This window comes from Neofelis nebulosa, chromosome 1 (genome assembly GCF_028018385.1).
Source record: "Neofelis nebulosa isolate mNeoNeb1 chromosome 1, mNeoNeb1.pri, whole genome shotgun sequence".
NCBI lineage: Eukaryota > Metazoa > Chordata > Mammalia > Carnivora > Felidae > Neofelis > Neofelis nebulosa.
The window spans coordinates 174,492,700-174,508,899 of NC_080782.1; the positions used below are offsets into that span (position 1 = coordinate 174,492,700).

The window sequence follows — 16,200 nt, forward strand, 5'->3', positions numbered from 1 at the left end:
GCAAGAGAGCAAGACACACATTTCGAAAGGAGGGGATGGGGGAGGGAGGGAAAGACTGTAGCGAAGAAAGAGGGGACAGGAGAGAGGCCGGGGTGAAGGGTCAGGTAGCGGGCAGGGTTTGGGGACCCAGGAGGGCGAGGCCGGCTGGAGACCGAGGCTGGAAGGGCGGGGGGAGGCTCCCATGGGGAGAAAGCGGGAAAGGGGCGAGGGGAGCCCCGCGGCCCGCCCCACACCCCACATCCCTCCCCGCCGCCCGGCTTCCCCATCTGGGCGGGGGCAGCGTGTCAGGAGTGGCCGCACGTGTGTGCGAGGGGTGGCGGGGAGGTAACTGGCTCCGGGCGCCGCGGCAACAAGGGCCGGGAGGGCCCGGGGGCACGGCCGGGAGCCGCGGGCCGCCCCACACGTGGGCTACGCGGCCGCCGCCCGGCCCCGGCCTGCGCGGCCGCGGCTGAGCGACCGAGGCCCGGAGGGGCGGCGTCGGGGGCAGGCCGGCGCGCCGGCCGGGGCACGGAGTCAGGGGCGACGAGCTCGGTTACCTCTGCCTGTTTCCGGACCACATTGTCGGGGCTGAGCAGGTTTCCCAGGAGCAGGTAGAACTGTTGCTGCTCCGCCGCGGCCGCCGCCATTGCGCTAGGCGTGTGAGAGAGAAGGAGGGAGGGGAGACAGGAGCCGTGAGGCGCGCTGGCGGGCCGGCGGGAGGGGTGGGGGCGGGCCCAGCGCGGGGACCTGCACCAGCCGCGGCGCGGGGCTGGGGGGGGGGGGGAGGGGGCGGGTGGCGGGCGGGAAAGGGCGGGGCAAAGGGGAAAGGGGAGGATGGGGCGGGGACTCGTGACCCCTCACCCAGTCGCGGCCCCCAGCTCCGGCGTCTCATTGGCTCTGGGCGCGGGAGGCGGGGCGGAGGCCGCCTCCTCCGGGGCCGCGCCGATTGGCCACGCACCCTGCAGTGCCGTCACTGGCGACTCGCGGCGGGCGGCCCGGCTGGTCGCGGGCGATGTGGGGCGGGGACTCTGCCGGCCAGCTGGGGCCTGGGGTGACGTCGGGAGGGTGGCGGGAGGGAGGGGCTGGCTGGCGGGCCGCGCCGCGCCGCGCGGAGGGGCGTGAGGTTCGGCTGGGGAGGTGGGGCCAGCTCCAGAGCGCGGGAGATTTCGGCGCCGCGGGCTGGCCGGCTTCCTCGGCTGCCGCCCGCCACCCTGTCCCTGCGGCCCGCGGAGAGCCCCCCAACTCCAGCCCCCGCAGTCTCTAGGACCGTAAACCCCCACCCCCCAGGGAGGAGCTCCTTCGAAACCCACTTCCCATTCAATTCCACCCCCGGGTTTACAGACTTCTCTATCTGTCAGACCCTCCGACCTCCCCCAGGGCTGTGACTCAGGCCACCCCTTGCTCCAGCCGCGCTCACCAGTGACTCACACCTTCGGCTTGTCCGGGAGAGGTGTTACTCAGCCCTGGGCTCTCCCGCCAGGCCTCCCTCCCCTGCCCTCCTCTGCCCTCCCCAGCCCAGGGTCGTCCTGAGTTGTACACGTAGCACACAGGCCTCCATCCCCTCCCCACCCGGGATCCCAGACTTTTCCCTTGAATTCCTTGTTTTGGGGTCCCGTTCTTTCAATGATTGGGAGAAGCTAAGACAGATCACCCCTCCCTAACGGAATCCTGGTTTGTAGGGCTCATCTAAATGCTTAAATGATTCCTGCCGGTACTGCGGGACCCAGAGACCTGATTTCAATTGCACAGACAATACACCCAATCTTTCTTCGCTACTGGAGCTGCCAAATGGGAGAGGGCAGTGTTCAAATCAAAGGGCACTTCTGTTGAGCCCCTACTGTGTCCAATGTTTTGGGCTAAGGGTGACAGTGGAGAAAATAATTCATCATCTTTGCTTCAAAAGGACACTGGTAGGGAGGAGATTCCAGGTTGGGTGAGATGGACCACACTTCTGGCAGCCCGAAGGGAATTTAATTTCCTGTTGACTACTCGGAAATTGTGTTCTCTGGAAGTCTACTTAAAACATTTGCTTTAAAGGGAATGATTTTAAACCTTGGCTGTATATTAGAATCCCAGCCACTGCGTCCAGAATCTCTGCGCCGAGGCCCCGGGATCGCTATGCAATTGTGATTGCCAGCTAAGATCTTTTAAAGGATTCTGATTCGTGGAGGAAAAAACTCCCTTAGAAAGTTTTAGCTGTGATAGTGATAAGAGTTCTCTACAAGAGGTCTGCAGACCTATCTTTGAAGAATTGATGCTCCTTAGAGGTGACAATTTGTTGTTCTTATGACACATTATTTCTTTAAAGATAGAACATCACGTACATTAATTTGGGACAGGTTTTTGTTTTTGTTTTTGCTTGTTTTGTATGTATGTATGTATGTCAGCAGTGGTCATGTCTGGACTCTGGGAGGCTTTTTGCTCACCCAAGGTTATTAAGATTTGGGGAATTACTTATCCAGCCTATTTTATGACTATGTTACCAGTGAAATAAGATGAATTGCCTGGAGGCTTGCTTACGGTAAGTCCTGATCTCCAGTTACTTTATAACACTTGCTGTGGTATGTGTTTTATTGGCAATGACTCTGTAGATTACATACATTTGTTTAATAATTACTAAATAATAGAAATTACAACGTATGTGTACGGATTTGTCAAGATAGGGAGCTTGTTTTAATTTTTAAAATTATTTATTTTTTTAGAGAGATTAAGTATGAGAGCTATCAGAGGAGAGGGGCAGAGAGAGAGAGAGAGAGAGAGAGAGAGAGAATGTGTGTGTGTGTGTGTGTGTGTGTGTGTGTGTGTGTGTGTGTATATGAGCCGAGAAGAGGCAAAGAGACAGGGGGAGAGAGAATCCCAAGCAGGCTCTGCACTGAGTGCAGAGCCGAGCTCTATCCCACCAACCGTGAGATCATGACCAGAGCGGAAAACAAGAGTTGGATGCTCAACCGACTGAGCTTCCCAGGTGCCCGAGAGAGTTTGATTTTTTGGTGAGGCAAAGCACAAACTTATTCAGACTACAAATAAAACAAGTCAGTGTTAGTTGTGACATCAACTGCTACAATATGAAATGTCAGCCCAGCTTTATTTTAATATTCTAAGTAAGAAGGAAGGAGATTTTTATGGGTAATGAAAAAAGAGATCCCCAATGGGAGAAATTCCTGTAAACTTGGCATGGATATCAGCCATCCTGACAACGGAGACCAGTTCTTGTGTCCAGGAAACCTCCTCCTAAGTGGGGACTGCATTTTCAACAGCAGGCCTGCCAGTTTAGAGAGTTTGTAATGCTCAGCCTTCAGGGAATGTATTGCACTTAGAAACCTATTTCCCATGGAGAGAGTCCTATTTGTTTTATGAACATAATCTCCCCCTGAGAAAATAGCTCAGATATTGTATCATGGCAGTCCATAAGAATATAGGTTTATTTCCCAAGGAGATTAGATGGTAGAAGGTAAAGAACCTTGAATTTGAGTGGATGTGGGTCTTTAGTGTCTTACTAATGTGAACTTGAGTGAGCACTTAATGTCTTTAAGCCTCAATCTCTCATTATAAAATGGAATAATAATGGCTGTTAAAGTATGCTATTATTAATCAGAAAAGTTCTGACATTAAATTATAATTGGAAATGAAATGGAGGGGTAGAACGAAGTCTTGCTCACTCCCGATTAGCCGCCATTGCTTTGGGCGAGTCAACTGTGAACAGCCAGCTCCTGATGCCTTTCACTTCAGCTTATTAGACCTGACCCTACCTCTATTAAGTTCTGGAGGCATATTTGCTCAGAGCATTTATAACCCCTTGCGTAAAAGGGTGAGGTTGGGAAAATGGAAGGCTGGAAGTTTCTCTCAACTGAGACTTGAAATCTAGGGAATTTAGGATTCTTGATGTTTGTCAGAAGGTACTGCACAGCCTGGCCATGCCCTCTTTATAATAATACAGGAGGCCAGACTCCTTAACAAGAGAGCAACAGAATCTTCCTTGGGTACTGCTCTTGATTTTATAGGTTTTGTGTTGATGGGAGTGGCTGGAGAAGTTAGGCTTATAAAACCCCTGCGAAAGCTTCTTTCAGCTGGGGTAGAATTTGGTCTTGTCTGTCATTTCTGGTTTATTGGGTTCTGAATGTAAATAAGATTCTCCCGAGTGAACAATCTGTAAATTTTTAAAAGTTGCCCTGGGACTCCAACATAAGTTCCGCTACCTGTCCTGGTAGTGGTAAGCACAGGTGCTCTCTATAGCACAACTTATTTTGAGGAGCAGTTTAAATAATAGAAGTGAAAGTATTATAATCTATAACTACACAGATATAAGCAGATGGTATTATTTACAGGTGTTTGTATTAATAGATAACATGGTATGACATAACAAGTTGTCTTTGTTTCCCCATCTGTAAAAGGGGAATAATACTTCTTCATAGGGGTGTTGTAGAAAGTAGGATAATATTTGTAAATGCACATAGCATGGTGTCTGCAGACACCGTAGCACTCAATAGTTATCAGCTATTATTGGTTAGATGGATTCTAGGGTTAAATAAGAAATAGGCCTCAGACAGGTGATTACTCTTAAGGCTACATGTGATATAGATGTATGCATCGCGTTTGTGTGTGTAATAAAGTGTATTTGTATATTTTCTATTAGTCTCCCTCCCAATTATGCAGAGTAAAATGGTATGTTGATGGATTAAGGATGGTTAACAAGCATTTGGCTGATAAATAAAATTTCTAATGCTTCCTAATATCGATGCTCTTTGTTGCTTAGGTAAGAGCCAGCAGAAAAGATGAGAACTGTTGAGGAAAGTTGTCTGCTGAAAAGAAAATGCTAAGCTGTTTCCACATCTTCAGCTGCCTTTTATCAAGATTTTTAAGCCCCTGTCTGAAGCAGTCTGTTACAGTCAGAGCATGCAGGCCAGGGGCAAGTGAAACCTTGTATTCCCAAAGGGCACTAAACACACAAGTCAGCAAACTGTGGAATTGAACACAGGCAGGGGAAATTTGGATTCGGTTAGTTTCTTTTGCCCTCTCTCTCTCATAGTTTTATATATGAAATTCACTGAATGTCAGCTGGTGGTTGGATACATTTGAAGGACGTGTAGAATTTGGAGGCTTAGGAGCAGAGGCTCCAAGGGCCAGCCAGAATGAGACTTCAAATTATGACTTCACAACTTACATGCTGTGATCTTGCCCAAGTTATTTAACCTTTCTCAGCCCCAGTGTCCTCTTCTGTGAAATGGAAATAACAGTAGTACCTTCCACCATGCATCAAAATACCTGGCATAGTGCTGGCACAGAGTAAATGCTTAATAAAGTTAGCTGTACTTAATCATGCAGATCAAAACCTCCAAGATTTGTTAGTTTGGATTGCACATCTACTTGTTAGGTTATTACATTTTTATACTCCTATTATATAAGCAGTCATGTTATAGCAACGTATAATGTTAAGGAAAAAAAAATTTACGGGGCGCTCGGGTGGCTCAGTCGGTTAAGCATCTGACTTTGGCTCAGGTCATGATCATCATAGAGCATTCTAAGGTCATTTTCACTTTTAAATGTTACAGTTCTCTGTCCGAGTGTAGCCACTAGCCATTGTGGCTATCAGTCACTTGAAATGTGGCTAGTTTGAAATTAGGTGTGCTTTAAGTGTAAGGTGCAAACTAAACTTCAGAGAATTGGAAGAAAATGAAGAGTAACAATTTCATATTGGTCACATGTAGAAATGACAACATATTGGGTTAAATAAAATATGTTAATTATACTTATTAATAAATGATAATTATTAATTATATTAATTTTTCTGTTTTTACTTTTTAAAATATGGTTACTAGGAACCTTAAAATTACATATATGGGGGGGCGTCTGACTGGCTCAGTCGGTTGTGTCTAACTCTTGATTTCGGCTCAGGTCACGATCTCAGGGTTCATGAGTTTGAGCCCTACCTGGGCTCTGTGCTGACAGCGTGGAGCCTGTTTGGGATTTTGTCTCTCCCTCTCTCTCCCCCTCCTCCACTTGCATGTGTGCTCTCTCTCTCTCTCAAATAAACATTTAAAAAATTTACAAATAAGACTGGCATTTGTGGTTTACGTGATATTTCTATTGAACACTGCTTTGCTTGGGAGCAAAATAATCAACTAGTTACACACAAGTGTGCTACATAGTTTGTTCATTTATATTTAGGAAATGACTTGTCACAAAGTGAGGATCAGTTACCTTATAGTGCTTTCCGTTGCTTCCAGTTTTCTGACTTGATTCTCAGGGACCTGGAGACATGGTGCAGTACTTCCTGAGCAGTGTTTCTTGCTTAGGAATGTCCTTTCCCTGCTGGTTTGACATTGAACACATTTGTGAACCTTTCGAAGGTAAGGAAGACTCAAGATTTGATCCCCTAGAATAAATCCTTATAAGTTAAGTCAAGAACTGATGAAGAGCTGGAGGAAGGAAGAATATCTTTTATTTTTTATGTTGATTATTTTCATTTAAATGTGAATGGATTTTATTTATTTATTTTTTAATTTTTTTTTAACGTTTTATTTATTTTTGAGACAGAGAGAGACAGAGCATGAACGGGGGAGGGGCAGAGAGAGGGAGACACAGAATCGGAAGCAGGCTCCAGGCTCTGAGCCATCAGCCCAGAGCCCGACGCGGGGCTCGAACTCACGGACCGCGAGATCATGACCTGAGCTGAAGTCGGCCGTTTAACCGACTGAGCCACCCAGGCGCCCCTAAATGTGAATGGATTTTAAAAACCATCATTTGCTGCCTTTTAACACCTGAAATAAAAATATACTTAGCAGAAGAATTTAGTGTTAAGTGTATTTTTTTCCTTAGAACACAAATAGGTTGAAAATGAAAGGATGGAAAAAGATATGCCATCCAAAAGAGAGCCAAAATGGCTATACTGCTATCAGACAAAATAGATTTTAAAATAAAATTATCAAAGACGAAGAAGGATATTTTATTAGGATAAAAGGGTCAATCAATCAGGTAGACACAAAAATCATAAACGCATGTATCCATCAACAGAGCCCCAAAATACATGAAGCAAAACTTGACAGAATTGAAGGGAAAAGTTCAGCAAAATAGTTGAAGACTTCTATCTGCGCTCTTAATAATGAATAGAACCACTAGGCAGAAGACAAACAACAAATAGAAGATGTGGAGAACACTATACACCATCTAAACCTAACAGACATCCATAGGACACTACATCCAACAACAGCAGAATACACATTTTTCTCAAGTGCACAGGGAACATTCTCCAGAAGAGATCACATGTTGGGCCATAGAACAAGTCTCAATAGGTTTAAAAAGACTCAAATCATATAAAATATCTTCTCTGTCCTCAGCAAAATGATATTAGAAATCAAGAACAGAAGGAAATTTGAGAAATTCACAAATAAGTGGGAATTAGCCGCATCCTTCTAAATAACAAATGGGTTGAAGAAGAAATCACAAGAAAAATTAGGAAACACTCTGAGATGAAAGAAAACAGAAACACAAGAGACCAAAACTTACGGGATGCAGTGAAAGCAGTGCTCTTGGGAAACTTTAGAGTTGTAAACATCTTTGGTAAAAAAGAAGAGAGCTCAAATCAATAATCTCACCTAGTTTCTTAGAAACTAGAGGAAGAGCAAACTAAACCCAAAGCAAGCAGAAGAGACAATAAAAACAAGAAAGGAAATAAGTGAAATTGAGAATTAAAAAATCAACAGAGGGGGGAAAAAAGTTGTTTCTTTGAAAAGATCAACAAAATTGACAAATCTCTGGCTAGACCCAGAAAAAAAGAAGACTCAAATTACTAAAATTAAAAATAAAAGACAGACCATCACTGCCAAACTTTCAGGAATAAAAAGAATTAAAAGGAAAAACTGAACAATTGTATGCTGACAAATTAGATAACCTGGATTCAACAGAAAATCCTAGAAAGTCACAACTGCTGAACTGAATCCAAAAAGAAATAGAAAATCTGGATAGGCCTATATATAGCAATGAAAGGGATTGAATTAGTAATAAAAAAATTTCCCACAAAATTCTAAGAAAAGATATGGCCTTACTGGTGAATTCTACCAAACATTTAAAGAAGAATTAACACCTGTCCTTTTTAAACTCTTCCAAAAAATAGAAGCAGAGTGAACACTCACTCTATGAGGCCAGTTTTAACTTGATACCAAAACCAAAGATATCACAAGGAAAATGCCTACCAATATAAATATGGATGCAAAAATTATCAACAAAATCCTAGCAAACTGAATTCAGCAACATGTAAAAAGGATTATATATCATGACTAGGTGGGACTTTTCCTAGGAATGCAAAGTTGGTATAACATAAGAAAATCGATCAATGTGATGCACCATATTAACGGAATAAAGTATAAAGACCACATAATTATCTCAAGTGATGCAGAATAAGCCTTTGACAAAATCCAACACCCTTTCATGATAAAAACACTCAACAAACTGAACAAATTGATTGCCACTTATGAAAAACCCACAGCTGATATCATACTTACTGGGGGAAAACTGAATGCCTTCTTCCTGAGATCAAGAACAAGACAAGAATGCCCATTCTCATCATTTCTATTCAATATTGTACTGGAGAGTCACAGATGGCATGAACTTGTATAGAGAAAATCCTGATGAATCCACAAAAATGTTGTTAGAAAAATAAATGCATTCCACAAGGTTACAGGATATAAGGCCAATACACAAAAATCATGCACTTATACGCTAGCCATGAACAATCAAAAAATGAAATTAAGAAAATCTCATTTATGATGGCATCAAAAAATATAAAATAGAACAAATTTAACAAACATATAAGACTTCTACACCGAAAATTATAAAACATGGCTAAAGAAATTTAGAAAGATCTAAATAAATGGAAAGACATTTTATGTGCATGGATTGGAAGACTTAGAATTAAGATGGCTATACTCCCCAGATTGATCTACAGATTTAAGCAATACCTATTAACATTTTAACCACTTTTTTCTTCAGAAAAAGCTGGTCCTAAAATGGATATGAATTGCAAGAGACTACCAATAGCCAAAATAATTTCAAACCCAGCAAAAATTGAAAGATTCACACCTTGATTTTAAAGCTTACTTTAAAGCTACACTGTGATGCTGGCCCAAGGATAGACCTTTATAAAGATCAGTGAAATTGGATGGGGAATTCAGAAATAAACCTTATATTTGTGGTCAGTTGATTTTTGACAAGGGTGCTATGATGGTTAATTTTATTTTTCAACGTGGCTTGGCTATGGTGCCCAGTTGTTTGGTCAAACACTAGTCTAGACGTTTCCGTGAAGGCGTTTGTAGATGTGATTAACATGTATAGTCTGTTGACTCTAAGTAAAGTAGATTACCCTCCATACTGTGGGTAGGTCTCATCTAACCAATGGAAGGCCTTCATAGCAAAGACAGGTTTCCAGAGGAAGAAGCAATTCGGATCTGGCTTAAGACAGATGGCAACACAGAAACACATACTGGCTTCCTCTGCAAATTTCAGACTCCATACTGCAAAATCAACTCATGCCTAAATTTCCACTTGTTGCCCTGCCCTAAGGATTTCAGACATGCCAGCCCCCACAATCACATGAGCTAATTCCTTAAAATAGATCTCTTTTTGGGGATCCTACTGATTCTATTTCTTTGGAGAATCCTGACAAATATAGGTGCTAAGGCCATTCATGTGAAAGAATAATCTTTTCAACAAGTGTTGTGGTACAACTGGATATCCACATGCAAAAGAATGAAGCTGATCTGCTACCTCATACCATATGCAAACCTCAACATAGGGTGTAGACCTAAATGTAGGAGCAAAACTGTAAAATCCTTAGAAGAAAATGTAAGATAAGACTTCATGGCCTTTGATTAGACAATGGTTTCTTAGTTATGGCACTGAAATTACAAAAGACAAAAATAAGAGAAGTTAAATTGGACTTCATCAAAATTAAAAATTTTTGTGCTTCAAAGGAAACCATCAAGAATGTGAAAAGACACCCCATAGAATGGAAGAAAATATTTGCAGATCATACATCTGATAAGGGACTTGTATCCAGATTACATAAAGAACCATTGCACTCAATAACAACAACAACAAAAAAACCCACCCAATTAAAAAATAGGCAAAACAGACATTCAAATAGACCTTCCCCCACAGAAGATACATGAATGCAAATGACTAATAAGTACATTGAAAGATGTTCGATGTCATTAGTCATTAGGGAGATATAAATTAAACCCCACCCCCCCCCAAAAAAAAGGGGGGTATACTGCTAGTATGGCTACAATAAAAAAGACAATAGCAAGTGTTGATGAGGGTGAGGAAAAACTGGGCCCCTCATATGGGAACCCTCCTGCATTGCTGATGGAAATTTAAAATGGTGCGGTCAATTTGACAGTTTGGAAGTTCTTCAGAAGTAACACATAAAGTTACTATATGAGTCAGCATTTGTGCTCGAGAGAAATGGAAACATGTCTACACAAAAACTTGTACATGAATGTTCATAGCAGCATTATTCATAATAGCCAAAATGTGGAAACAATCCAAAATATCCATAAACTGATGAATAGATAGACAAAATGTGGTATATCACCTTGGCAATAAAAAGAAACAATACTGGTACATATTGCAACATGGATGAACCTTAAAAATATGATGCTAAGTGAGAGAAGCCAGACACAAAAAGTCACGTATTTTTTGGTTCCATTTATGTGAAATGTCCAGGAGCAGCAAATCCATAGACACAGAAAGTAGATTCGTAGTTGTCAGGGGCCTGGAGGGGAGGGGAAGGAAGGTGGAATGACTGCTAATGGGTATGGAGTTCCTTTTTGGCGTGATGAAATGTTCTGGAATGTGATAGCAGTGACGGATGACTAACTCTGTGAATATACTAAAGAATTGTACATTTAAAAAGTGTGAGCTTTATGGTATGTGAATTATATCTCAATAAAGGTGTGATTTTAAAAAATGCTTTTCCTTAGCTATCTGAAGGAAATTGATCCGGACCTCAATTACTATTTTTTTCTATTTTCACACTATTTTTAACTCAATTCAGAGTACATAGATGATAGCATTCATAACCTTGAAACCTTCTGAGCATTCCTAAACCATTATTTTGGAGGAAAAGGACTGGGGAGATACAGATATGATTCAGTCTATATATTTTCCTCTCCATATATTTGCTATTTATAGTAATTATCTCATAGTTTGGATACTATGACACGCGAATTTTACCTCATGCATTATGATGACGTTATTAGTGGAATATCAATTGTGACATCAATGTACAGCTCAAATTTGCATCTACTTGCAACAGATTTTTAGCTGTAATTAATGAGGTAGAAACAAAAAGGACCTCGTAATACAGTTCATACTCTTCAATTCCACCCATACTATGTGTTTATCACTTTATGCCTCACTTTACTATATTAGCATTTGTTTTTAACATTTACTTATTCACTTATTTAGCAAATATTTATTGGGCACCTTCTCTGCAGTGGACACTGATTGTGAGATTCAGAGGTGAGTAGGACTGGGTTCCTACCTCCATGGAGCTTATCTTTTGGGAGAAGTCAGACAATCAACAAATCAACTGCGTAGATTAGAACATTCTATAGTGACCAGTGAAAGGAAGATAATGGGATCAAGGTGTGGAGTTGGGTGCTACTTCGGTGAAACAGTCTTTTGAGGGAGATATCTGAGCTGAGACTTGAAATTTGAGCCAAGGTGAAGAAAGTAATGGGAGAAATTCCTATTTCCACCAGAGGAAACAGCAAGTGCAAAAGCCCCCAGGCGAAACTGGTCTGGTGTATTCCAGTGAGGAAAGAAGGGTACAGCCAGAGAGGAGTAAACCTTGAAGGGAGGGCTGAGAAGCAAGTTGCAGGGGGGGGGGGGGGGAGGGCACATCACCTGGGGCATTGTGATCGTTCAGTAGTATAACTTATTCTAAGCAAAACGGGTTAAGTAAAGGGTATGACCGTTTTTCACAGATCATTGAACATTTAAACAGTTATAAAAGGTCATTTTGCTGCAATATAGGAAATAGTAGGAGGGAGTGAGGAAGCTGGGGAAGCATGAGGAGGTCACGATAGTACTCCAGGCAGGAGAATAATGTGGCCTGGAGTATGGCGATCAACGGTGTCCAAAGTGGTCTGGTTTAGATGTTTTTCTTTTGGAAATGGAGCAGGACATAGGGTGCAGAGGCAGATCCAAGTTAAAAACAACTGAAACTTGACACAATCTGAGGGCCCTCTGTAAGACAAATTAAAAAATTGAACATAGAGTGAGGTTTCTTGGAGGGGCTCTGTGCGAGTGAATGGGCTGGAAACTCAAGCTTCATGAGCTCCATGGTGAATCCTCCTCTGGTCAATTGGAGTAAATTGGAGACGTCGAGAATGCTTAGGATTTGGGTCTGAGCAATGGTAATGCCACTAAAAGGAGGATGGGTTTGGGAGAAGGTGTGGCAAGAAGAATTCAAGAGGGGAATTTCAGTCATAGTCAGTTTGAGATGCCTAGTAGACATCCAAGTGGTGATGTCCAGTAAGCAGTTGGACAGGGGAGCCTGGAGCTCAGAAAGAGCAGGGCTGGAAATACCAACTGAGTCATCACATTCATGGCATTCAAGACTGCTGAAGTGGATAACGTCGCCTGGAGAAGAGAGAAGATGGTCAAGGACTCAGCCGTGAGACATCCCAGCACTTGGGGGCCAGGCGGAGGAGGTTTATAATTCATATAATATAAAGATAATCCTAAGAGGGAACTGATGGTACTACCTACACTGAGCATTATTAGTCACCTTAAGTTCAAATTCCCTGTTGCTCTCCGCTGGGCAAGGGGTTAACACCTAGGCATCCACTCATGAATGTAAAGCTAGTTGGAAGAAAAAGTGGGCACAGATGTTAAAGAAAAACTCAATCCCATAGCATTTTATTTGAAAGGGTTACTTTTTATTTGTATTTTTTTTTTTCTACTCAGGAGTAGTAGTATTTATTTGGTGCTAAGGAAATACTACTTTCTCTAAATTTGCTTCAACTACTCAGCTCTCTTACAACCTAATCTACCTCTTTGCCTCTCACTTAGAAACTAGCTGTACTAATGTGGAATGAAAATAATTACTTAAAGACATTAGTTCAAACTAATACTCAGATGTCAGATGCTGTCTTCCACCTCAATAGACGCACGTATCTAGTTAACTTTCTTTATGCAGAGAGATAATAGTTACTGCCCTTTTAAAGAATGTAGAAAGGGAGTGGGGAAAAGCAGGAATGTGTTTTAAGTTCTCACTGCCATGTAAAATAAGAGTGATATTGGAACTGTGTTTTAAAACGGCTTGTTTGCCTGGATTCAGCTGTAAGTCATGTATTTTAAAACATAACTTCATATAGAAAATCTTGATACAGCACAGCTTAAAACAGGAATATTGCTTGGTAGAAGTCAAGGGAAAGAGACAGAAAGTGAAAGTGGTCCTATTTTCAAAAGGGTAGTCAGGGGAGACCTTTCAGGAGACGTAATACTGTAACATCTGAGACTGGATTGCTTCATGGAAATTAATTTTCCAAAAGAGCAAAGTTATTTCAAAGATTCATATTAAAAATGCTCAACCGGGGCACCTGGGTGGCTCAGTCGGTTGAGCGTCCGACTTCAGCTCAAGTCATGATCTCACAGCTCGTGAGTTTGAGCCCCGCGTCGGGCTCTGGTGCTGACAGCTCGGAGCCTGGAGCCTGGAGCCTGGAGCCTGCTTTGGATTCTGTGTCTCCCTCTCTCTCTGCCCCTAACCCACTTGCGTTCTGTCTCTGTCTCTCTCAAAAATAAATAAACATTAAAAAAAAAGTTACAAAAATGCTCAACCATTCTTTATATCAGATTTTTTATTCACAATCACCGATAAAACTTGGCTCTCTTTCCATGTCTGAGTGCTAACCTTCCGTACATTATTTCATTCAATCGTTGGGTTTAAGCAATGAGGCTTCAACCGTTTTTTTTTTTTTTTCCAAGAAAAAATGCATTGGGGTCAGGGGATCCTGGTTCCAATGGGAGCTCCACCACTAGCCAGCTATGATCCCGAACTGGGCCCTCAAGGCTTCTCTAGCCTCCACTTCCTCATCTGTAAATTGGGAGTGTTGGACTTGATCCCTAGGGTATCTTCTCAGCCCCAGCATTTGAGGGTCATTAAGTCAGTTATCATACGGCGCTGAAATAGGGTGATGACTGCAGAAGCCACTTAGGTTTGCTCCTCCTGAAATGAAATTGCTCTGGGTCTCTGAGATTTGAGGTCTTACGTCACTGCCTGCTTTTCTCAGTTTTTTTTTTTTTCATTTTTCCTTTCAGGCATCTGCCACTTAATGTATCTGCCAACAGAAAATGATGGCCGTCTCTGCTGGTCAGCTCCTCTTATCATCTGGTTTGCTGTGTGCTTTGGAAATCAGATAACCACATGCATTAAAAAGGATATGAAATAGACACAGAGAAGAGAGTAGAGCATATTTCCTGTAGAGTACCCTGCATGAGCCTTAGGACAATTACTATTTGGCTGCCCAGGTATTTTTAGTTTGGTGGTTCATAACTCTGTTCCAATGGTTTAGCTCTACTCAGATGCTAACACAATGCTGTCTCCCCCTACTAGAGTTATGGATGTTCTAACATATATACACATAAACAAGTGACAGAACAATAGAGCAAAACTGGTTAGAAAGGTCTAAATTAAACCTTATGTAATAAGGGCATTGCCAGTGACAAGTCCCCTGCATCTAGTCATTTCCTTTGTTAATTTTGGCTTTTTTATACCTATTTAGGGGATTAAGTTCTAGGAGAAACAGTTAAGTAATGTAATCCATTAGGTTAGTAGTCTTTTTACTACACAGTGGTTGATTTAGTTTTCCCACAATGAAAATAAATTATATTTTCCCTCACTTACTTGACTAGTGATCTCTGCAAATTAAGATAAAATGTGATCAGCCCCTGAGAGGACACCACCATAATATGTAGGGGCCTAAGGTGGGACCTCGAAAGATTTTAAACAGAACTTATTTTGAGACACTTGAGAAATTAAGAGTGAGCCCTTAGGCGCGCCTGGGTGGCTCAGTTGGTTGGGCGTCCGACTTCGGCTTAGGTCATGATCTCACAGTCCATGGGTTCGAACCCGCATCGGGCTGTGTGCTGACAGCTTGGAGCCTGGAGCCTGCTTCGGATTCTGTGTCTCCCTCTCTCTGACCCTCCCCCGTTCACGCTCCATCTTTCTCTGTCTCAAAAATAAATAGACATTAGAAAAAAAAAAAAAGAGCCCTTAAAAGTCAGACTTTTAAGACTTCTTCTATAGGAAAGTAGGATAGAAAATCCTGGTGGATTGGAGTTTGGTTAGTTGGTGAACAAAAGGTGAAATGATCATGGATATCGCAATTGTAGGAAAAAGGGGGACTTTTTAGCTTTAAAGGAAATAACGCAATTAGCAGTGGCCAGAGACAGAACAAGATCTAGCTGATAATTATAGTCTTACTTGGGTGCTGCAAAGATCCTGATCAGGGAAAACAGCTGTGCCCATACGTGGGTCCTGGCAAAGTTTCTCCCTGGAACCACCTAAATGAAATAAAAACTCATTTTTCTTTTCTTGTTTCAGGATGCCTATACACAGTTAGGACAATGGTCTACATTCTTTTGGTCACCTCTGCTCAAGGGGTGCTTTCTTAAGTACATGGAAGCAGTCACCAGCTAGTTTAAGACACAGTGTCAAGGAACAATGACCAGTCGTGGTATTCTCATTCTTTCATTCTTGGTTTCTGTCTAGTAAGTTCTCTCTCCTTTCCCTTCCCCATAGACACTACTGTGGGGACTCCAGAAGGTACGAGGGCTAAAAGCTCCTCCTGGATCTCACACAGAAAGACTTTCCCTCTAGAATCACCCAAATTGGTCCCTCGGTATGGATTAAGTTCTTAAAGTTTTTCATCTAAATTTGAGGTTTAGGGATTACTTACAGTAGTCAAAGCTGTTCTCGGCACTGTGGTTGCTCCAGTCGTGGGATGTTAATCCCACAGTTCCGGCCTCATGGCTCAGAGAGGTCACCATGGAGACATCTGACTGCAATTGTGACCCGCAGCAGGTAAGCAGTGTCATTGCAGCTGGCCTGTTTCAATTTGTCCACCATGCCAGCTTTAGAGGCCATGTAGGCATTTAGATATTATAGGCTAACTCGTCTATTCCCAAAGCCATAGGAGGAAAGGGAGCTCAGACCTT

General features: G+C 42.6%; 1 protein-coding gene across 1 annotated transcript in view; it reads right to left on the reverse strand.

Moving 5' to 3' along the window:
* IPO5 (importin 5) overlaps positions 1-15,546 on the reverse strand; it is a 56,570-nt gene extending 41,024 nt beyond the window's left edge. The window contains exons 1-3 of the mRNA XM_058681548.1: positions 15,467-15,546; positions 6,178-6,288; positions 537-630 (exon numbers count right to left, since the gene is read on the reverse strand). Of these exons, the coding sequence (XP_058537531.1) occupies positions 537-626 (90 nt within the window). The 5' untranslated portion in view covers positions 627-630; positions 6,178-6,288; positions 15,467-15,546. The remainder of the gene's footprint in view (positions 1-536; positions 631-6,177; positions 6,289-15,466) is intronic.
* Between the last annotated feature and the right edge of the window lie 654 nt (positions 15,547-16,200).